The following is a 23,549-nucleotide window of genomic DNA, read 5'->3' on the forward strand; positions in this document are numbered from 1 at the left end:
CGAGGAACAGTGCGCGCTGGTCATTAAAGTTACAGGTACTCCGGTACGCAATGATAACCTTCTGGGTCTGGCTCCTCTTGGGGATCAGTCGTTCTTGGGCTCAGCAGAAGAAGAGGAATGTGCTTCTGATCATAGGTGAGGACCTCATCTCTCAATATCTCCCCACCCCTCTGACTGACTTTACCCCCCTCCCCCGTGTACTATAAAAAAGGTGCACAATGCCTTCTCGGGGGACGAAGGTTTAGAGTTGCTAACGGTCTGCTTTGTTCCGGATGGTGTTAAACTTCTGGAGAGTTGTTGGAGTTGCCCTCACTCGCTGCAAGAGGGGACCCTGGATTGGGGAGGTGAGGTGCCAGAAAGGATCTGGGTTGTAGGAGACAGGGGTCCCATCTCATGCTGTTCCACCCCAGGATGTCGACAGTGGTGGGGTTGGTGGGGGGGTCAGTGGTGCCAATGCCATTGCAAACCAAGGACAACTAGCTAGACTCGGACTTGATGGTTAGCACCTCTGAGCCTTTAACAGCCACGGTTAACAGATACAGCCGGGGTGCTAATGGGGACAAGCTCCCACTACCTATTAAATGTTCCCAATGGCCTCTGACAACCAAGTCCAGCTCCTGGCCTTCACATGTGGCTCAGCTCCTATATCTGATGGAACTGTTTCTACTGACTGGTGAAGGGGGCAAAGGTGGGTTACTGGTGCCTCAAAACCAGTCGCTTTTGGCAGATGGGGCTTGTCAGTTGTAGTTGGAGTTCATCGAGGAGAAGGAAAACTCCTGGTAAGGCTCTGAGAACCTGTGTCAACTAACTAGTGGGAGCATTCAAGGGCGTTCTCAACCTCTCTCTGCTATGGGCGGAAGTTCCCACTTGCTTCAGAAAGGCAACAGTTATACCAGTGCCAAAGAAGAATAATGTGGGCTCCCTTCATGACTTTTGGCTGGTATCACGACAGTGATGAAATGCTTTGAGAGGTCGGTCATGACTAGACTGAACTCCTACCTCATCAAGGACTGGACCCACTGCAGTTTGCCTTTTGTCACAATAGGTCAACAGCAGATGTAATCTCAATGGCCCTCCACACGGCTTTAGACCACCGGTCAATACAAACACATACGTTAGGACGCTGTTCATTGACTATGGCTCAGCATTTAACACCGTCATTCCCACAGCTGACGACGCGGGGTTCGAGAGCGAGGTGTACAACAACACGGCCATCAGGACGCCGAACCTCAACCGCCTGGCAAAACGCAGCGTCATCTTCAGCAACGCCTTCTCGTCCGTCAGCAGCTGCTCCCCCAGCCGCTCTGCCATTCTCACCGGGCTGCCGCAGGTATGTCGGCACGCGGGACGGAAGTGCGGGGGGGGGGGGGGTCTGTCGAGCGCACGCGAGATCCCGCGAGGGGGAAGTGCCTCGCGTGCACGCTGGCCGGCGCGAAGGCAACCCGCTGGCGCAAGCGGGGGCTCAAGACTCAGAGCACCGCACGGGCCCTTGTGCCTGGGGGGTGGTGCTCACGCAGACCCACGTGACGGGGACGAAGAGTTAACGCAGGGATCTGGATGCTTGTTTTGCGGTCGGTACTTCCTGTACTCAGTGCTGAGTCATGCCTCTAATGGTCAGGAGTCTGCTGAAAGTCAAAACCTTGGCAGACTTCTATGTGTGCTGATGGGTATGAGAACACCAAAGTCTTTGAGAGGAAAATCCTACAAAACATAGTGGATTCGGCCCAGTAAAGCCCTCCCAACCATTGAGCACATCGACACGAAACATTGCCGTAGGAAAGCAGCATCCGTCATCAAAGATCCTCACCACCCAGGCCGTGCTCTTTTCTCGCTGCTGCCATCAGGTAGAAGGTACAAGAGCCTCAGGACTCTCACCACCAGGTTCAAGAACAGTTACTACCCCTCAACCATCAGGTTCTTGAGCAAAAGAGGATAGCTGCACTCATTTAAGGACTTTTTTTAATCTTGTTATTTCATGCTCGTTATTTATTGCTATTTGTTTATATCTGCATTTGCACAGTTTGTTGTTTGTTGATCCTGTTTACTGTTACTGTTCTATAGATCTGTTAATCTGCAGGGAAAGAGTCTCGGGTTGTATGTACTCTGGTAATAAATCTTACCTTGAACTCTGGTAGCATCAGAATGGAATGTACGGACTGCACCAAGGCGTTCACCACTTCAACTCCTTCGATGGTGTCCGAAGTTTACCGTTGCTGCTCAGTCAGGCTGGGATCAGAACCGGTGAGGGCCTTGAACGTTATTTATTTTTACTCGGGGAGACAGTGCTGTACCCACCGAGCCCGCGCCGCCCATGTGTCCAATTAACCTACTAACCCATGTAACTCTGGGCTGTGGGAGGGAACCGGAGCCCCTGGAGGAGACCCACGCGGTTGCGGGGAGAACGTACAAACTCCTTTCAGACAGTGGCGGGAATTACAGTGTTACTGACCCTGATACCAAACCTCTGGTATATACCCTCTATTCAGTGCCTTGTCTATTCCGCAGGCAGCTCTGTAACTCAGTCTGGAGAGTGTTTCCCTCCCCGTAGCGGGCTGCTGACAATGTTTATTTATTTACCAAAACATCACGGGGGTAAGCCCTTCTGGCCGTTCGGCCCTTCAAGCCATGTCGCCACAGTAACCCCTGACCCCGATTAACCCTAACCTACTCCCAGGACAATTTACCAACCTGGTACACCTTTGGACTGTGGAGGACCCGGGAAAACCCACGCACTCCACGGGGAGGACGTACAGAGACTCCTTACGGAACGACAGGTGGAATTGAAACTCCGGAATGGCCGAGATGTACTAGCTCCACACCAACCGCAGCACCCAGTGTGTCATGCCGTGTGTAAGCTACTGTACATGCAACACACTTGGGTGAGCGTGCATTTCCTTGAAGATGTCTTGGACGCTGCGGAGGCTAGTACCCAAGATGGAGCTGATTTGTAGGTCAAATATGGTGGCTGAATATAGTATTAATTCAGATTCAGATTATTGTCATTTAGAAACCACAAATGCAATGCAGTTAAAAAGTGAGACAACGTTCCTCCAGAATGATATCACAAAAGCACACGACAAAACAGACTACACCAGAAAATCCACATAACATTTGGCAATCCCCAATCCAGAGTCCGGAGAGGCTGCTGCGTATTAATATCGCGCTACTGTCTTAGCACATTCCCCGGAAAGGAACTACAAACCCATCAGACAAAACAAGACCAAAAACTAAAGCTACAAGACCTGCACAAAACCACATAGTCACAACATACAGTTACAACAGTGCAAACAATAGCATAATTGATAAAAAACAGATTATGGGCACAGTAAAAATAGTCCAAAGATGTTAAAGGACTATAAGTTCAAAAGAAATCACCACACAGTTTCCACAAGTCCCCAGGGTACTGACAGACTCGCCATCCCATGCCGGCAGCAGAAGGGAATACCCCCGCTATGGACTTCCACGGCGCCGCCCAACCCAGCCTCGCAGACACAGCACACAATGAAAGCGACCTGACCGCAGCGGACTCCGAGTCCGTCCAACCTCCGAGCCGACGACCATCCCCTCCGGCACAGCTTCTTCGAGCACCATCCTCTGCCAAGAGTATTAAGACGGCCCCACCACCGGCCATTGGCAACGCGACCCCGAGGACTGGGGGCCTGTTCTTCCCAGCAGAGTCCCGGACCTCACAGCAGCAGCAGCGATGAAGAAGGTCTTCCTGGAGATTTCCCGATGATCCTCCGTGCTCCCACGTCCATTTTCAATTCATTATGATTGCGCACAGCACCCCACTTCACAAATAAAAGATAATCAGTTCCGGAGTGGCCACTGCAAGCTGCGTTGTGCGGCCATCTTGGGAATATTGATAATATGGTAAGACTCTTGGCAGTGTGGAGGATCAGAGGGATCTTAGGGCCCGAGTCCATAGGACACTCAAAGCTGCTGCGCTGGTTGAATCTGTGGATAAGAAGGCAGATGGTGCATTGGCCTTCATCAATCGTGGGATTGAGGTTAGGAGCCGAGAGGTAATGTTGCAGCTATATAGGACCCTGGTCAGACCCCACTTGGAGTACTGTGCTCAGTTCTGGTCACCTCACTATAGGATGAAAGTGGAAACCATAGAAAGGGTGCAGAGGAGATTTACAAGGATGTTGCCTGGATTGAGGAGCATGCCTTATGAGAATAGGTTGAGTGAACTCGGCCTTTTCTCCTTGGAGCGACGGAGGATGAGAGGTGACCTGATAGAGGTGTACCAGATAATGAGAGGCATTGATCATGTGAATGGTCAGAGGCTTTTCCCCAGGGCTGAAATTGCTAGCACGAGAGGGCATAATTTTAAGGTGCTTTGAAGAAGGTACAGAGGAGATGTCAGGGGTACGCAGAGAGTGGTGAGTGCGTGGAATGGGCTGCCGGCGACGGTGATGGAGGCGGAAACAATAGGGTCTCTTAAGAGACTCCTGGATGGATACGTGAAGCTTAGAAAAATAGTGGGCCGTGGGCAAGCCTAGGTAGTTCTCAGGTAGGGACGTGTTCGGCACAGCATCGTGGGCCGAAGGGCCTGTATTGTGCTGTAGGTTTTCAATGTTTTTATGATGAATTTTACAACTTTCTGTAGCTTCTTTCAGTCCTGTGGAGTAGCCCCCTTGCCCCCACCCCCACACAGGAGTCAGTGATGCAGCCTGTCCGAATGCTCTCTGTGGTACATCTAGAGAAGTTTTTGAGTGTTTTATGTGACAAACCAAACGGCTAATGAAATATAGCCGCTGTCTTCTTTATAACTGCTTCGATATGTTGGGACCAGGTTAGATCCTCAGAGATCTTGACAACCAGGAACTTGAAATTATTCACTCTCTCCTCTTCTGATCCCTCTATGACGATTGGTTTGTCTTCCCTCTTCCTACCCTTCCTGAAGTCCGCAATCAGCCCTTTGGTCTTAGTGACGTTGAGTGCCAGGTTGTTGCTGCAGCACCACTCAACTAGCTGGTATGTCTTGCTCCTGTACGTCCATCTGAGATTCTGCCAATAATGTTTGTATCATCAGCAGCTTTATAGATGGTATTTGAGCTATGCCTAGCCACACAGTCATGGGTATATAGAGAGTAGAGCAGTGGGCTAAGCACACACCCCTGAGGTGCACCGGTGTTGATTGTCAGCGAGGAGGAGATGTTATCACCAATCCGCACAGATTGTGGACTTCCAGTCAGGAAATGAGGGATCCAGTTGCAGAGGGAGGTACAGAGGCCCAGATTCTGAAGCTTTTCAATCAGGACTATAGGAATGATGGCATTAAACTCTGAGCTACAGTCAATAAGCAGCATCCTGACATAGGTGTTTGTATTGTCCAGGTGATCTAAGGCCGTGCAAAGAGCCGTTGGGATCGCGTCTGTCATGGACCTGTTGCAACGAAAGGCAAGTTGCAGTGGATCCAGGTCCTTGCTGAGACCGGAGTTGATTTTAAACATGTCCAACCTCTCAAAGCACTTCATCACTGTAGATGTGAGTGATACTGGACAATAGTCATTAAGGCAGCTCACATGCTCTTCTCGAGCCACTGCTATAAATGTTGCCCTTTGGAAGCAAAAAGGAACTTCCGACCGTAGCAGTGAGAGATTGAAAATTAATTTATCAGAAGGTTGGCTGTCTCTCCTGCACTTTGCCTTTAAATGGCAGGGATACACCCTGCACAATTTGCTAATAGCAGGAGCAGTAGAATGTCATGCACCCAAAGACTGATTTCTAAACACAAAGCATCATTTAGGATTTGTGAATGGGTTTTAACCCCTGAAGGCTGGTTCTCATTTTAGTTAGTCCCGAGTTATAAGCTCAGTCCCTAGTTATAAGCAGAGGGTGGAAATTCAGAACAACATGCACTCTGTTGCTCCAGGTCTCTAGAATCTGCCTGATGTTGGGGTGGCACAGTAGCCAAGCGGTTAGCGCAACGCTTTACGGTACCAGCGACCTGGGTTCAATCCTCACCGCTGTCTGTAAGGAGTACGTATGTTCTCCCTGTGACCTTGAGGGTTTCCTCTGGGTGCTCCGGTTTCGTCCCACAATCCAAAGCCGTACTGGTTGGTAAGTTAATTGGTCACTGTAAGTTGTCCTGTGATTAGGCTCGGGTTAACTCGAGGTTAGCTGCTGGGCGGCATACCTCAAAGGGCCTGTTCCATGTTGTATCTCGAAAATAAAATGCAGGATGGACTCAGCAGGTCAGGCAGCATCTGTGGAGAGGAATAAACAGTCAACACTGTGACAGAGACCCTCCTTCAGAAAGGTTCCAGAATAAAAAGGTGTGGGGAGGGGAAGGAGGACCAGCTCGATGGTGATAGGTAAAGCCGTGTAGGTGGGAAAGGTAAAGGGCCGGAGAAGAAGGAATTTGATAGGAGAGGGAGGGTGGACTGTGGGAGAAGGGGAAGGAGGACGATCACCGGGGGGAGTGGCAATAGGCAGGGGAGGAGAAGAGGTAAGAGGCCAGAATCTATAATTATGGTATCTTTAATGTCATAACTCGAGGATAATCTTTGACACACACCGCGTTTTGGCTTGCCTGCTCAGCCACGTGCAGTATACTGAACACATGTTCTACATACAAGGCACTGTGGCTTATAGGTTGGGCTGCAGACACCAGGCTCTGCGTGTTACCGTGTCCCCCCCCCCCCCAACCCCCACATCGGTTCAGTTGTCGTTTGTGCTCCCGTGCGGAGTGGTGGCTTCTGAATTCCAACCCCACCCAGCCGGGACAGCACACTTCCTAACATCCCCTCTGCTCCTTCAGGGATAATCGGGAAGAAGCACATTGGGCCGGAGTCTGTCTACCCCTTTGACTACGCGCAAACAGAGGAGAATCATTCCATCCTGCAGGTGGGCCGCAACATCACCCGGATCAAACAGCTGGTCAGGACCTTCCTGCGGGACACGGGCAGCAGGTGGGTGTGGTGCCCCAGAGGGGCTGGGCTTGTCCGACTGCGGGACATGGGCAGTGGGTGGGTGTGGTGCCCCAGACGGGCTGGGCTTGTCCGACTGCGGGACATGGGCAGTGGGTGGGTGTGCTGCCCCAGAGGGGCTGGGCTTGTCCGACTGACAGTGGGGGCAGTGGGTGGGTGTGGTGCCCCAGACGGGCTGGGCTTGTCCGACCGCGGGACATGGGCAGTGGGTGGGTGTGGTACCCCAGACGGGCTGAGCTTGTCCGACTGCGGGACACGGGCAGCAGGTGGGTGTGGTACCCCAGAGGGGCTGGGCTTGTCCGACTGCGGGACACGGGCAGCAGGTGGGTGTGGTGCCCCAGACGGGCTGAGCTTGTCCGACTGCGGGACACGGGCAGCAGGTGGGTGTGGTACCCCAGAGGGGCTGGGCTTGTCCGACTGCGGGACACGGGCAGTGGGTGGGTGTGGTGCCCCAGACGGGCTGGGCTTGTCCGACCGCGGGACATGGGCAGTGGGTGGGTGTGGTGCCCCAGACGGGCTGGGCTTGTCCGACTGACAGTGGGGGCAGTGGGTGGGTGTGGTGCCCCAGACGGGCTGGGCTTGTCCGACCGCGGAACATGGGCAGTGGGTGGGTGTGCTGCCCCAGACAGGCTGGGCTTGTCCGACTGCGGGACACGGGCAGCAGGTGGGTGTGGTACCCCAGACGGGCTGAGCTTGTCCGACTGCGGGACACGGGCAGTGGGTGGGTGTGGTGCCCCAGACAGGGTGGGCTTGTCCGACTGCGGGACATGGGCAGTGGGTGGGTGTGGTGCCCCAGACAGGCTGGGCTTGTCCGACTGTGGGACATGGGCAGCAGGTGGGTGTGGTACCCCAGACGGGCTGGGCTTGTCCGACTGCGGGACATGGGCAGTGGGTGGGTGTGGTGCCCCAGACGGGCTGGGCTTGTCCGACTGCGGGACACGGGCAGCAGGTGGGTGTGGTACCCCAGACGGGCTGAGCTTGTCCGACTGCGGGACATGGGCAGTGGGTGGGTGTGGTGCCCCAGACAGGGTGGGCTTGTCAGACCGCGGGACATGGGCAGTGGGTGGGTGTGCTGCCCCAGACAGGGTGGGCTTGTCCGACTGCGGGACACGGGCAGCAGGTGGGTGTGGTACCCCAGACAGGCTGGGCTTGTCCGACCGCGGGACATGGGCAGTGGGTGGGTGTGGTGCCCCAGACGGGCTGGGCTTGTCCGACTGCGGGACATGGGCAGTGGGTGGGTGTGGTGCCCCAGACAGGGTGGGCTTGTCCGACTGACAGTGGGGGCAGTGGGTGGGTGTGGTGCCCCAGACGGGCTGGGCTTGTCCGACCGCGGGACATGGGCAGTGGGTGGGTGTGGTGCCCCAGACAGGGTGGGCTTGTCCGACTGCGGGACACGGGCAGCAGGTGGGTGTGGTACCCCAGACAGGCTGGGCTTGTCCGACCGCGGGACATGGGCAGTGGGTGGGTGTGGTGCCCCAGACGGGCTGGGCTTGTCCGACTGCGGGACATGGGCAGTGGGTGGGTGTGCTGCCCCAGACGGGCTGGGCTTGTCCGACCGCGGGACATGGGCAGTGGGTGGGTGTGCTGCCCCAGACGGGCTGGGCTTGTCCGACCGCGGGACATGGGCAGTGGGTGGGTGTGCTGCCCCAGACGGGCTGGGCTTGTCCGACTGCGGGACACGGGCAGCGGGTGGGTGTGCTGCCCCAGACGGGCTGGGCTTGTCCGACTGCGGGACATGGGCAGCAGGTGGGTGTGCTGCCCCAGACAGGGTGGGCTTGTCCGACTGCGGGACACGGGCAGCAGGTGGGTGTGGTACCCCAGACGGGCTGGGCTTGTCCGACCGCGGGACATGGGCAGTGGGTGGGTGTGGTGCCCCAGACAGGGTGGGCTTGTCCGACTGCGGGACATGGGCAGTGGGTGGGTGTGGTGCCCCAGACAGGGTGGGCTTGTCCGACCGCGGGACATGGGCAGTGGGTGGGTGTGCTGCCCCAGACAGGGTGGGCTTGTCCGACTGCGGGACACGGGCAGCAGGTGGGTGTGGTACCCCAGACGGGCTGGGCTTGTCCGACCGCGGGACATGGGCAGTGGGTGGGTGTGGTGCCCCAGACAGGGTGGGCTTGTCCGACTGCGGGACATGGGCAGTGGGTGGGTGTGGTGCCCCAGACAGGGTGGGCTTGTCCGACCGCGGGACATGGGCAGTGGGTGGGTGTGCTGCCCCAGACAGGGTGGGCTTGTCCGACTGCGGGACACGGGCAGCAGGTGGGTGTGGTACCCCAGACAGGCTGGGCTTGTCCGACCGCGGGACATGGGCAGTGGGTGGGTGTGGTGCCCCAGACGGGCTGGGCTTGTCCGACTGCGGGACATGGGCAGTGGGTGGGTGTGGTGCCCCAGACAGGGTGGGCTTGTCCGACTGACAGTGGGGGCAGTGGGTGGGTGTGGTGCCCCAGACGGGCTGGGCTTGTCCGACCGCGGGACATGGGCAGTGGGTGGGTGTGGTGCCCCAGACAGGGTGGGCTTGTCCGACTGCGGGACACGGGCAGCAGGTGGGTGTGGTACCCCAGACAGGCTGGGCTTGTCCGACCGCGGGACATGGGCAGTGGGTGGGTGTGGTGCCTCAGACGGGCTGGGCTTGTCCGACTGCGGGACATGGGCAGTGGGTGGGTGTGCTGCCCCAGACGGGCTGGGCTTGTCCGACCGCGGGACATGGGCAGTGGGTGGGTGTGCTGCCCCAGACGGGCAGGGCTTGTCCGACCGCGGGACATGGGCAGTGGGTGGGTGTGCTGCCCCAGACGGGCTGGGCTTGTCCGACTGCGGGACATGGGCAGTGGGTGGGTGTGGTGCCCCAGACGTGCTGGGTTTGTCCGACTGCGGGACATGGGCAGTGGGTGGGTGTGGTACCCCAGACAGGCTGGGCTTGTCCGACTGCGGGACACGGGCAGCAGGTGGGTGTGGTACCCCAGACGGGCTGGGCTTGTCCGACTGCGGGACATGGGCAGTGGGTGGGTGTGGTGCCCCAGACAGGGTGGGCTTGTCCGACTGCGGGACATGGGCAGTGGGTGGGTGTGGTGCCCCAGACAGGCTGGGCTTGTCCGACCGCGGGACATGGGCAGTGGGTGGGTGTGGTGCCCCAGACGGGCTGTGCTTGTCCGACTGCGGGACACGGGCAGCAGGTGGGTGTGGTACCCCAGACAGGCTGGGCTTGTCCGACCGCGGGACATGGGCAGTGGGTGGGTGTGGTGCCTCAGACAAGGTGGGCTTGTCCGACCGCGGGACACGGGCAGTGGGTGGGTGTGGTGCCCCAGACGGGCTGGGCTTGTCCGACCGCGGGACATGGGCAGTGGGTGGGTGTGGTGCCCCAGACAGGGTGGGCTTGTCCGACCGCGGGACACGGGCAGTGGGTGGGTGTGGTGCCCCAGACGGGCTGGGCTTGTCCGACTGCGGGACATGGGCAGTGGGTGGGTGTGCTGCCCCAGACGGGCTGAGCTTGTCCGACCGCGGGACATGGGCAGTGGGTGGGTGTGGTGCCCCAGACGGGCTGGGCTTGTCTGACTGACGGTGGGGGCAGTGGGTGGGTGTGGTTCCCCAGACAGGGTGGGCTTGTCCAACCGCGGGACATGGGCAGTGGGTGGGTGTGGTGCCCCAGACGGGCTGGGCTTGTCCAACCGCGGGACATGGGCAGTGGGTGGGTGTGCTGCCCCAGACGGGCTGGGCTTGTCCGACCGCGGGACATGGGCAGTGGGTGGGTGTGGTGCCCCAGACGGGCTGGGCTTGTCCGACCGCGGGACATGGGCAGTGGGTGGGTGTGGTGCCCCAGACGGGCTGGGCTTGTCCGACCGCGGGACATGGGCAGTGGGTGGGTGTGGTACCCCAGACAGGGTGGGCTTGTCCGACTGCGGGACATGGGCAGTGGGTGGGTGTGGTGCCCCAGACGGGCTGGGCTTGTCCGACTGCGGGACACGGGCAGCAGGTGGGTGTGGTGCCCCAGACAGGGTGGGCTTGTCCGACTGCGGGACATGGGCAGTGGGTGGGTGTGGTGCCCCAGACAGGGTGGGCTTGTCCGACCGCGGGACATGGGCAGTGGGTGGGTGTGGTGCCCCAGACAGGGTGGGTTTGTCCGACCGCGGGACATGGGCAGTGGGTGGGTGTGGTGCCCCAGACGGGCTGGGCTTGTCCGACCGCGGGACATGGGCAGTGGGTGGGTGTGGTGCCCCAGACAGGCTGGGCTTGTCCGACCGCGGGACATGGGCAGTGGGTGGGTGTGGTACCCCAGACAGGGTGGGTTTGTCCGACTGACGGTGGGGGCAGTGGGTGGGTGTGGTGCCCCAGACAGGGTGGGCTTGTCCGACTGCGGGACATGGGCAGTGGGTGGGTGTGGTGCCCCAGACAGGCTGGGTTTGTCCGACTGCGGGACACGGGCAGCACACTCAGTACACCCCTGGGGAGACACAGAGCATTGAGCAGAGCAGCCCAAAACAGGCCCTTCGGTCCATGATGTTGTGCTAGCCCTTTAACCCACTCCAAGGTAAGTTACACTTTGTCTATCATCCATGTGCCCAGCTAAGTGTTTCATAAATTAATATGTCTGTCTCTACCACCTCCCCAGCTCATTCCATGTACTCACCACACTCTGTGTTTTTGAAAAACACTACCTCTGAGATCCACCCTTGTTTCCTCCAGTCACTGTGCCCCCTGAATTTCCGCTCGGGGAAGAAGTCTGTCCCTGTCCACTTCACCGATGCCTCTTAACAACTTGTACACTTCTATCGAGTCATGTCTCCGAAGAGAAAACCCCTCGCCCAGCCTGCCCTCATAAGGCCTGCTATCCAATCCCGGCAGCATCCTGCTAAATCTCCTCTGCATCCTGATGTGTGTTTCGGTGTGGGGGGTTTTCTGACTCACTGACGGGGACGTCAGGGACTGTTAACCAATGGTGTGTCTTGAACTGTCTTGGTGAGAGATTTTACTCTTCCTTGGCGTGTGCTTTGGAAAATGAGCGTCCACCTCCCTGGGCCTGCGTCTCATGTGGGGGGTGTCTCCCTCCCTGGGCCTGCGTCTCGGTGTGGGGGGTGTCTCCCTCCCTGGGCCTGCGTCTCATGTGGGGGGTGTCTCCCTCCCTGGGCCTGCGTCTCGGTGTGGGGGGTGTCTCCCTCCCTGGGCCTGCGTCTCGGTGTGGGGGGGTGTCTCCCTCCCTGGGCCTGCGTCTCGGTGTGGGGGGTGTCTCCCTCCCTGGGCCTGCGTCTCAGTGTGAAGGGGTGTCTCCCTCCCTGGGCCTGCGTTTTGGTGTGGGGGGTGTCTCCCTCCCTGGGCCTGCATCTCAGTATGGGGGGGGGGGGTGTCTCCCTCCCTGGGACTGCGTCTCAGTGTGGGGGGTGTCTCCCTCCCTGGGACTGCGTCTCGGTGTGGGGGGGTGTCTCCCTCCCTGGGCCTGCGTCTCGGTGTGGGAGGTGTCTCCCTCCCTGGGCCTGCGTCTCAGTGTGGGGGGGTGTCTCCCTCCCTGGGCCTACGTCTCAGTGTGGGAGGTGTCTCCCTCCCTGGGCCTGCGTCTCAGTGTGGGGGGGTGTCTCCCTCCCTGGGCCTACATCTCGATGTGGGAGTGTTGTCCACCTCCCTGGGCCTACATCTCAGGACTGCTTAAATACCCCCTTCCCTGTGTGTTTTTTTTTTGCCTCAGGCCATTCTTTCTGTACGTGGCCTTCCACGATCCGCATCGTTGTGGACATTCCCACCCCCTGTATGGGGTCTTCTGTGAGAAGTTTGGGAATGGGGAGCCCGGGATGGGCTGGATCCCGGACTGGAAGCCGCAGTATTACACTCCGGAGCAGGTGAAGGTAGGTGAGAGGCCGCGTGTGGTGTGACCCTCTGCTCTCACTCCTGTGAGGCCTTGCAGGAGCTGGGATCCACGCCTGCCTACTCCACGTCCCTCCGCACAGCACAAAGGTCCCTTGTCTGCACTCCCACCAGGTCACTGCGTCCACTGTGTCTGGTGCTTTACCTGGAGACGGGGTTTCAGCAGCATTTCCTGCCTCCCAAAGCCCCCATAACGAAAGGCGCCAGTAGGGGAAGGCCTGTGAGGGAGGGTGCGTCTGTCCAGGCACCCGGAATGTGTTCTGTCTTCACCTAGATTCTAGTGTTTGGGGAGGGGGAGGACGAGTTCCTGTTGAGGTGTGGAGCAGGCCTCAACATTGGAGTATCATGAGTAGTTTTAGGTCCCATATCCTACAAAAAGATGTGCTGGCATTGGAGAGGGTCCAGAGGAGGGATTACGAGAATGATCTTTTGGAATGAAAGGGCTTAATGTATGAGGAGTGTTTCATGGCTCTGGGCCTGTACTTATTGAAGTTTAAAAAAATGAGACATGTTCTCATTGAAACCTATTGAATGTTGAAAGGCCTAGCTAGAGTTTTCTATGGCGGGGGAGTCTTAAGACCAGAGGACACAGCCTCAGAATAGAGGGACACCCATTTAGAACAGAGATGAGGAGAAATTTCTTTAGCCGGAGGGTGGTGAATCTGTGGAATTCAATGCCACAGACGACTGTAGAAGCCAAGTCATTGGGTGTATTAATAGCAGAAATTGATAGGTATTTAATTAGTTAAAGGTTACGGGGAGAAACATTCAAAATTGTTTAAAGTAATTTCCCGTACAAGTGTAAAGGAGAATGAAACAATTGTTCCTCCCGATCTGATGCAGCACAAAAACACCCACAGAAGATAAAGAACACAATAATAATTCAAAAACACAATTACTATAAATACACAAGATAGGTTGTATACACAGGTTGATTGCGTGTCCGTAAAGTGATTCTAGACACAGGAGTGTCTGTACATATGATGACTGACAGGAAATGATAAGGTAGTGGTGGCTGGGGGTGTGGAGGGTGGGTTAGTGGGTGGAGGTGTTGATCAGCCTCACTGCTTGGGCAAAGTAACTATTTTTGAGTCTGGTGGTCCTGGTGTGGATGCTACGTAGCCTCCTCCCTGATGGGAGTGGGACAAACAGTCTATGAGCAGGGTGGGTGAGACCCTTCATGATGTCACTGGCCTTTTGCCAGCACCTGTCTGAATATAAATGTTGACAGTTCCTTTCCCCTCGTGATGCTGCTCGGCCCCCGAGTTCCACTGGCAGATTGGCTGTGGCTCAGGATTTCAACATGGACAGTCTCTCAGGTCTCTGAGGCCAGTCCGGTTGGGCGCGTTGTCGTGAGGACAAGTACAGTGAGGGACAGCAGCTCCACCGACAACACGCAGAACGCAAGCTGTAAACAAAATGTGCACTCGGTGGCCACTTTACTGGATGCACCTGTACATCTCATTAATGCAAATATAGAACCAGCCAATCATCTTGCAGCAACTCAATGCACTAAAGCATGCAGACACGGTCAAGAGGTTCAGTTGTTGTTCAGACCGAACATCAGAACAGGGAAGAAATATGATCGAAGTGACTTTGACTGTGGAATGAATGTTGGTGCCAGACGGGGTGGTTTGAGTATCTCAGAAACTGCTGACTTCCTGGGATTTTCACACACAAGTCTCCAGAGTTTACAGAGAATGGAGTGAGAAACAAAAAGCATCCAGTGAGCAGCAGTTCTGTGGGTTAAAACGCCTTGCTAATGAGAGAGGTCAGAGGAGAATGGCCAGACTGGTTCAGGCTGACAGGAAGGTGACAGTAACTCAAATAACCACATGTTACAACAGTGGTGTGTAGAAGACCATGAACATACACTCACTGGCCACTTTATTAGATACAGGAGGTACCTAATAAAGTGGCCACTGAGTATACGTAAATTATTTAAGACAATGAAGAACAAAAAAAAACTAAAACCAGAAATCGGTGCGAATGAAGCACACAATTAGAGACAAGTCCGTGTTAGTGTTCGAGGTGGTCTGTAGTTCTACATTGCTGAGGTAGAATTCGGGTTGTACAGGTCATTTCAAGGACCTGATGGTTGGTTGACAACCTGAGGGATTAGGAAGCAAAGAAACTGTAGGAAGTCAAAGCTTTGGTGAGTTGTGGAATGGGAGGATGGATGTTCCCAAGCAGGGAAAGGTGGTGAGGAACGAGGATTGACCCAGTCCAGACAAGGACTGGGAGATGTTGCTCAATTCAGGAATTACAGTGGTGAGGAGATGGAGATCGGGGAAACCCCTGAGTGAAGGACATCCAAGGTAATCTTTTTAACAAACATGGGGTACAGTACGTGGAAACACAGGGAGGCTATTCAGCCCCTCGTGCCTGCTCTGCTGTTCAGTAACAAGCCTCAGCCACCTTTGGAGCGTTGTTGTTGATTTACCCGGTTGTAGCTCGACGCATGGAGTGATAGTTTGACCACGCCATTATCACAGGTCATTTGCAGCTTGGGCTGTTGTGGATGTTGGAGTTTGGTTCTGGCACTGTCTGTAAGGAGATTGCACGTCCATAGTCCAGAGACGTACTGGTTAGTAGGTTAATTGGCCACTGTAAATTGTCCCGTGGTTAGGGTAGGGTTAAATAGGCAGTGCAGTTCCTGGCCTGTTCTGCTGTTTCACTCAATAAGGAAATAACTCTGCAGGGCAAGTGTTTCTCTGTATCATGGCACGTGTGGGATTACTAATCCAGTTCCAACTTCCATGCATCAAGCCCATGTCCCTTAATACCCAAAAACCCATCAATCTCCTTCCTGAACCAGCCTCGACAAACCCCTCCTGGGAAGATCATTCCAAGCCTCTGGAAAATGAAGTTCTGCCCAATTCGGTCCTGAAAGCCCCCCTCTTGAATTTTGAGACCGTGATCCCTGGTTCTGTTCCCCTCTCCACCCCCCCCCCACCCCCATGGCAGGAGAGATATCATCCATATACGAGGAGTGTTTGATGGCTCTGGGGCTGAACCGGGGGTGGGGGAGGGGGGGAAATCTCATCTCGTTGAAACCTATCGAATGGTGAAAGGCCAAGATAGAGTAGATGTTTCCTCTGGTGGGGGAAGTCTAAGGCCAGAGGACAGCATCTGAATCAGGATTATATGTCGTGAAATTTATTAACTTAGCAGCAGCAGTTCAATGCAATACATGATATAGATCATAGTAGAAAACAGCACAGGAACAGGCCATTCAGCCCACAATACTGTGCTAACTCATTTTACTTAGTCTATAATAAGTATCCAGATTTGCTACCATACATCCCAAAGCCTTATATAAACTTAAATGTCTTCATATTAACCCATCAGAATTCTCTTCTCTAAAGATTTTATAAAAGTAACTTTTATTTTGTTTTGAGTCCATTCTGGCCGCTACCTTTTTAATTTTAATGCATTTCTTTATAAAATCTAATAATGGTAGACAGTCTGACACACTTGACAGTATGATTCAGGAAGACCAGAAGAGTATGCAGTCTTGTACTGTTTCCAGTAAGCATATCAGATTAATATAGAGAAAAATTCAATTATGTATATTAAATGGTAAAATTAAAAATAGTGCAAAAGCAGATAAATAAAAAGTGAGGTAGTGCCCATGGGTTCAATGTCCATTTAGGAATCGGATGGCAGAGGGGAAGAAGCTGTTCCTGAATCGCTGAGCGTGTGCCTTCAGGCTCCTGTATCTCCTTCTCGGTTGAGAAGAGGGCGTGTGGTGGGTGATTAATTAGTGATATGTCCATTAGAATGGAGGAATTTCTTTAGTCAGGGAGTGGTGAATCTGGAATCCGTTGCCACAGACGGCTGTGGAGGCCAAGTCATTGAGTATATTGAGGCCAGAGGTTGACAGATTCTTGATTACTCAGGACATGAAGGGATGCGGGGAGAAGGCAGGGATTTGGGGCGGAGAGGGAACTGGATCAGCCGTGATGAAATGGCAGAGCAGACTCGATGGCCTAATTCTGTTCCTACATCTTAATATCTTCTATATATCTGCCCCCCACTGACGTTTAGTGCTCAGTACCCTGTCCGAGGACAACCCTCCCATCCTGAGTCAGGTCACTCGTTGTCTGCCACTCTGTTATTAATTGCTGGATGTTTGATTTACTGAACTTGGACTTGGCTGCCCCGGTACGGGGGTGCGGTCACTCAGTGTACTGCTCGGACGGGGCAGGACCCTGAAGTAGAGGTAAATTCACTACAGAAATGAGGCTTTATTTTTAACCCTTCCCTCCTGCCGTTCCTCTTTCCCCAGGTGCCTCCCTTCCTGCCGGACACGCCAGCGTCCCGTGCTGACCTGGCTGCGCAGTATACCACCATTAGCCGTCTCGACCAAGGTCAGTGATCTTCAGCTCCCGAACCGGCGCTCTGCCGCCCACGGGGTCCCTTCCCAGGACTCTCCGCAACGCATGTTCCCAGTCCGTCTTCCTTCCTGCACTAGTTGTTAGTCAGTCCGTGCACAAGTCCGATTCCAGCCGAGAAAGACAGTGTGTGAGAGAGTGAGTTTGTGTGTGGAACAAGACTGGTTTTGCCACTGTAGTTTCCTTGCTTCTTGTGTTCTGTGTTGTTCTGCCGAGCACTGCAGGCTTACTGTGTTGGTGTCGGAGAGTGTGTCGATATTTGCAGGCTGCCCCCCCCCCCCCCCCCGGCACATCCTCGGGTGTGATGGTTGTTAACACACACCATGCATTTCACTACGTTTCAATGCAAACACCATAAACAAACTTGCATCTTGATCTTGTTTATGTATGCATTTCTCAAAATTCTAGTTTTTCTTTTCTCTTGTAAATGCCTGCAAGAAAATGAATTCCCATTTCCTTTCTTGCTCCTCTTCTCCCCACCTGCCCTCGCTTCACCTCTTCCTTCTCTTTTCTCCCATGGTCCGCTCTCCTCTCCTATCAGATTCCTTCTTCTTCAGCCCTTTACCTCTTCCACCTATCACCTCCCAGCTTCTTACTTCATCACCCTCCCCACCCACCCACCTTTCCCCTCACCTGGCTTCACTTATCACCCCTCCTCCTCCCCTCCCCAGCACCCCTTCTTATTCTGTCTGCTTCTCCTTTCCTTTCCAGCCCTGAAGGGTCTCGATTGTTTATTCCTCTCCATAGACGCTGCCCAACCTGTTGAGTTCCTCCAGCACTTCCTGCCTGTCACCCTGTTTTTCCAGCAGCCACAGAATCTCTTGCATCACTCTGAACTTTGACCTATCCGCTCGTCCTGTTTGCAGGAATTGGGTTGGTGCTGGACGAGCTCTCGGGGGCCGGCCACGCCAACGACACACTGGTGATCTACAGCTCGGACAACGGGATCCCCTTTCCCAACGGGAGGACCAACCTGTACCAGCCCGGAGTTGCCGAGCCCATGTTGGTCCACTCTCCGGAGCACCCGGAGCGATGGGGTCAGGTCAGCCGGTCCTTCGTCGGCCTGCTCGGTACGTGGCGGCTCACGGCAGCGGGGGTAACGGGGCCTGAAGCCTTGGTCCCCGTCAATGCACCTCCCCTTCCCCACGGGCGGGGTGTGCCTCATTCACTTATCATTACATAGAAAACAGAACGGTACAGCACAGTGACAGGCCATCCGGTCCCTTATGTTGTTGCCAAACCAATTAAACTAGTTCTTCTTCCCCTCTGCTGCTGGATTTCACGTTCACCTCCACTACGCCCCTGGCAGTGCATTCCAAAACTGTTTTTAGGAAAGTAAACTCCTGCCCACACATTTCTTTGAATTATTTCCCCCCCACCCCACCCCACCCCACCTTAAATGCATGTCCTCTACTATTAGACATTTTCGATCCTGGAGAATACACGGCTCATCTATCTGCGCCTCTCGTAACCCTATCAACTTCTGTCCGGCCTCCCCTCGGCTTCCGCCACTCCAGAGAAAAGAACCTAGGTTTCTGCAATCTCTCCTCGTAGCTCATGCCCTCTCCGAGCCCTCGACCAAGCATCCACCTCGTTCCTGCCACTCATACAGAGATGCACAGTACTGTGCAATAGCCTTAGGCTCATAGACAGTATGTAACGAGACTTACATACTGCACATACCGTATTTGTCAACACGGTGCGGAGAGAGAGTTTGAGAGTCTGGCGGGAGCAAAGCACGTTGGGAATGGGGAGGGTGGAGTGCCGTGGGAGGGGTGTGGGACAGGTGGCAGAGGAGGTGTGCTGGGATACCAGGCAAGGTCCAAACAACGGGTTCATTGATCCTTACAGAACGTCTCTCTGGTGCTTCCCACTCTGTCCCCTTTTCCCAACCATGATTCCCCTCTCCCTGCCCCCTTCCCTCTCTGTCGACAATAGAGACCCACATCAGAATCAGGTTTATCCTTACTCATATACCTCATGAAATGTGTTTTTTTTTTGCTGCAGCAATACAGAGCGACACATAAAACTATTACAGCACTGTGCAAAAGTCTTAGGCACCCCCGCTATAAACACGTGCCCCAGATTTTTACAGAGGACTATATTCACATATGTTTTGTCACATATAAAGGGATATTAGCGGCTTGGTAGTGTAGCAGTTAGTGTAACACTTTATAACACCAGTGACAGGGGTTCGATTCCTGTGGCTGCCTGTAAAGAGTTTGTACGTTCTCACTGTGTACGTTTTCCCCCCGGGTGCTCCGGGTTCCCCCCACTTTCCAAAGACATACGGGTTGGTAGATTAATTGGTAACGTATACGATGTTCCATCGCGCTACCGTGGGGCGGCACGGCAGTGAAATGTTTAGCTCAACGCCTTACAGTACAGGCGACCCGGGTTAAAATCCCACCGTCCCTTGTAAGGGGTTTGTCCGTTCTCCCGGTGACCACGTGGGCTCCCCCCCCCATTTTCCAAAGACGTACAGGTGAGAAGGTTAATTGTTAGCGTAGGTGGAATTGAGCAGCACTGACTTGTTGGCCAGAAGGGCCCGTTAGCATCCTGTATCCCGTAATTAAATAAATAATCTCGATCGTTGCTTCCGCAGATATAACTCCGACCATCCTGGACTGGTTCTCCATCCCTTATCCCGCCTACAGTATCTTTGGGAAGAAGACGGTACATCTAACCGGCAAGTCCATTCTTCCGGCCCTGAGCTCGGAGCAGCCCTGGCAGACGGCCTACGCCAGTCAGAGTCACCATGAGGTCACCATGTATTACCCCATGAGGGCCCTTCAGCAGCTCCAGTTCCGCCTGGTCCACAACCTGCACTTCAAGATGCCCTTCCCCATCGACCAGGACTTCTACCTCTCTCCCACCTTCCAGGATCTGCTGAACCGCACGCGCTCCGGCCTGCCGGTCCACTGGAAGAAATCCCTGCGCCAGTACTACTACCGGGAGCAGTGGGAACTCTTTGACCTGCGGGCAGACCCGGTCGAGACCCACAACCTTGCCTCCGACCCCCGGTATCAGGAGGTGCTGGAGGGTATGAAGGGGCAGCTGAAGAAGTGGCAGTGGCTGACCGACGACCCCTGGGTGTGCGCTCCCGAGGGCGTGCTGGAAGACCAGGGCTCGTACAAGCTGGATCCGCAGTGCAGGCCTCTGTACAACCAGCTGTGAGGCGGGACAGACTGAAGGCTTTGCACAATGGCGCGGTTGTCCATCTTATTTGACCCTAGGAATGAAATGGTTAACATATGAGCAGCATTTGAGGACTCTGGGTCTGTACTTGGTGGAGTTTAGAGGAAAGAGGGGAAGATCGCATTGAAACCTGTCGAATACTGAAAGGCCTAGATAGAACGGACGTGCAGAGGATGTTTCCGGTAGTGGGAGAGTCTAGAACCTGATGGCACAGCCTCAGAGTAGAAGGATGTCCCTTTAGAACAGAGATTTAGCCAGAGGATGGTGAATTTGTGGAATTCACCACCACAGACGGCTTGGAGGCCAAGCTATTGGATTTGTTTAAAACAGGGTCCCATGTTAAATAAACAACCCCCCCCCCCCCCCCCCGTCTTAGTAACTCTGTTCTGTTGTTCAAAATTCTCCCACCTCTGGAAGCATCTCCACATCTGCCCTATCGGGTGCTCATAATGTTTCAATAATATCCCTCCGTCATTCTTCTAAACTCGGAGGAACATCAATCTAATCTCTTTAGCTGCTTGCGACTGCGTGAGCAACTCGTGCCAGGAGTTGAGAGAATCTCTTCTACCTCAAAGGCCACAGAATACTTTCTTAAATAAAGGGAACAAAACTGTACACAGTCCTCCAGCTATAAACATTTCCCTATTTTGTAAACCGCAACCCTCTTCCAATAAAGGCCACTCTTCTCTCCCGCCCTCCCCCCCCGGGTCAGTAGTCCATGCAGGCAGGAGGCACAAGGGGCGGTGTCCCTGTCTCCTCCCAGATTGGTGAGTCTTGGGGTCGGAGATCGAGGTCCAGAGGTCAAAATCCCATGATCAGCCAGACCTGGGGTCAATATCCAGAGGTCGACAAGGTCTGGAGGTTGGGAGTTTAAGGTCGAAGACCGAAGCTGGCGAGTGTTGGAGGCATAGGCCCGAATCTCAAAGCCCCCCCCCCCCGAGATGCAGCTGTGGGCCAGGGACTCTCGGAGGCCCAGAGGCAGCCAGTCCTGTGGTTGGAGACCTGTCCGCGTGAGTGGATGGGAGAGGTGCATTATTCAGCTGAACTTGGTTAGGATGTTGTGCTGGCTGCAGAATCTGTGGCAACACTTGCCAGCATATCCTTGTTAACACAAATCACACCTTTCGCTGTGCGCTTCACTGTAAATAAATGAATCTGAACCCAGCCTCTTGCTCTACCTGCCTGCTAACTCTTTGCAATGTGCGCCGGATCCCTGCAGGAGAGGCACGCCCTCTTCCACAGCCTGGGCTGGGCAGAGTTGGCCTTCTCACAGGCTGCCCCACCCAGAACGCCATGCTTCGATCTGCAGCTGGGCAGCCTCGTTGTGCGCGGAAGGGGAGCAGCCTTCAGCTGGGCTGCGATGAGAACGAGCTGTACTAAATCACAGAGAGAGCAACAGCACCTTATCAAACGCAAACAGCCACGCTGACGATTCAGCTGCTGTTGGACACATCCAGATAAAGCACCGTGTGTGTGTGGAAGATAACTTTCCGAAATGAACAAGGCAGCTTGCACAAGTAAAAACCTGCAAAGAGTAGACGTTTTAAAGTTACATTTAAACAATGAGACTGTATTTGTATTAAACCTTTAACATAGGGGGTGAAACACAAGCTTTCGAACCTGATCTCTGATGGAAACATGCTTATTAGATTGTGCACAGCAATATTCCAGGAAAAGGTGAAGTGGGAGTGACTGGGTGGCACTATGCCACAGCTAGTAAAGTGGTGGGGTGGAGATACGTCTCTACCACAGGAGGGGTAAGGTGCTCCTTCCCACCACTAGCCTGCAAGTCACCCTAGTGTAACACTGGCTTAGCTCCCCCCCACCCCCGATTGGGGTCAGGTGGTGGACGGTCGTATGAACAGCAGGTGCAGATCACAAGTCCTGGTTATACAATCGCTGACCCCAGGCAGACAGTCTCTGAAGAGTATTGATAATGGCTGGGGTCACCCATCTTGTAAAGACATTGCCCAGACTCTACTTCTGTAGAAAAAGTTTGCAAAGAATAATCAAGGTCAAGACCGTGATCGCCCATGTCATACGACATGGCACATAATGATGATGTCATATGACATGGCACATAATTATAATGTGATATGGCACAACACATAATAGTGATGAGTGGAGATGTTGCCTCACTGCACCAGCATCCAAGAGCTTTTGATGTCTCTGAGCGGACTCCATGGGCTGAATAGTCCAATTCTATGTCTTGTGTCAATGGAGTTCAGGAGGCTGGGGGGTGGGTGCATCTAATTGAAATGTACTGGAAACCAAAAGGCCTGGATCAGGTGGACATGGAGAGGATGTTTCCATTTGTTGGAGAGTCTAGGATCTGAGGAGCCACGGGATAAAGGGATGCCCCTTTAAAACTGGGACAAGGAGGAATTTCTTCAGAGGGTGGTGAATCTGCGGAAGTCATTGCCACAGAGGGTCGTGGAGGCCAAGTCATTAGGTACATTCAAGGTAGAGGTTGATAGGTTTTTGATTGGTAAGGGGGTTAAGGGTTACACAGAGAAAATGAGAAAATTGGAAAATGGGTTTGTGGGATAAAGCAGTTCTGCCGGAATGGCCGAGCAGACTCGATGGGCTGAATGGCCTTTGGGTTCAATCCTGACCTGAGGTGGTGAGCGTGTGGAGCTCATCATTCTCTCTGTTACACCCAACATAATCTGAGGATTAATCTTCCTGGCCTGCTGAGTTCCTCCAGCATTTTCTGTGTGTTGCTTTGGATTGAATCTCTTCTACATAACAGTAGCTCTTCCACATCCTCAGCGCCTTCCGACCTAACCTGCATCCTTGGGGATCATTGGCCTTTGACTGCAAAGCACTCTGACCCCTGACCTCTAACCCTCCCTCATCCCCGTCACTAAACCCTAATTTGATGTCACACGCCTGTGCTGTTCACTGAAACCATTCTTAGAAACATAAAAGACAACCAATTCTGAGCCAGGACCTAAATGAACATCTTGGTTAGAAACATCTCGGGTAAGAACCCCTCATTTACTTCGTTAATCTGCCCTTTAAAATCCTTTGTTCTACCAGATCCCTCCTCATCTCCAATTCACAACCATTCAAGACCTTGGCCAGCTTAGCTCTTCTTTTGACCAATTAGCCCCAGCTCCCAATGTCCTAACCTTTGGCATTCCGTCCCTAAATCTTGACAAAA

The 23,549-nt window shown here is 54.2% G+C and overlaps 1 protein-coding gene across 2 annotated transcripts; it reads left to right on the plus strand.

Moving 5' to 3' along the window:
• On the plus strand, positions 1 to 21,548 carry sgsh (N-sulfoglucosamine sulfohydrolase (sulfamidase)). 2 transcript variants are annotated; one of them, XM_059948353.1, is made up of 8 exons: positions 1 to 135; positions 1,170 to 1,330; positions 2,136 to 2,241; positions 6,773 to 6,923; positions 12,613 to 12,769; positions 17,080 to 17,161; positions 18,052 to 18,255; positions 19,791 to 21,548. In XM_059948353.1, exons 1-8 carry the CDS (start codon positions 51 to 53, stop codon positions 20,360 to 20,362), a joined length of 1,518 nt encoding a protein of 505 aa, XP_059804336.1. In that variant the 5' UTR covers positions 1 to 50; the 3' UTR covers positions 20,363 to 21,548. The 2 variants fall into 2 exon arrangements, with proteins under 2 accessions (XP_059804336.1, XP_059804337.1); XM_059948354.1 differs by lacking the exon at positions 1 to 135 and having other exon boundaries at positions 1,191 to 1,330; positions 2,062 to 2,241.
• Positions 21,549 to 23,549: the final 2,001 nt, after the last annotated feature.

This window comes from Hypanus sabinus, chromosome 23 (assembly GCF_030144855.1).
Source record: "Hypanus sabinus isolate sHypSab1 chromosome 23, sHypSab1.hap1, whole genome shotgun sequence".
Classification (NCBI taxonomy): domain Eukaryota; kingdom Metazoa; phylum Chordata; class Chondrichthyes; order Myliobatiformes; family Dasyatidae; genus Hypanus; species Hypanus sabinus.

Bases quoted from the DNA above. Each gene is read 5' to 3' on its own strand.
- sgsh (XM_059948353.1), top strand. From the start codon at position 51: ATGATAACCTTCTGGGTCTGGCTCCTCTTGGGGATCAGTCGTTCTTGG. The intron at 136-1,169 runs GTGAGGACCTCA...TCATTCCCACAG, and splicing joins GAATGTGCTTCTGATCATAG to CTGACGACGCGGGGTTCGAG. The intron at 1,331-2,135 runs GTATGTCGGCAC...GAACTCTGGTAG, and splicing joins TTCTCACCGGGCTGCCGCAG to CATCAGAATGGAATGTACGG.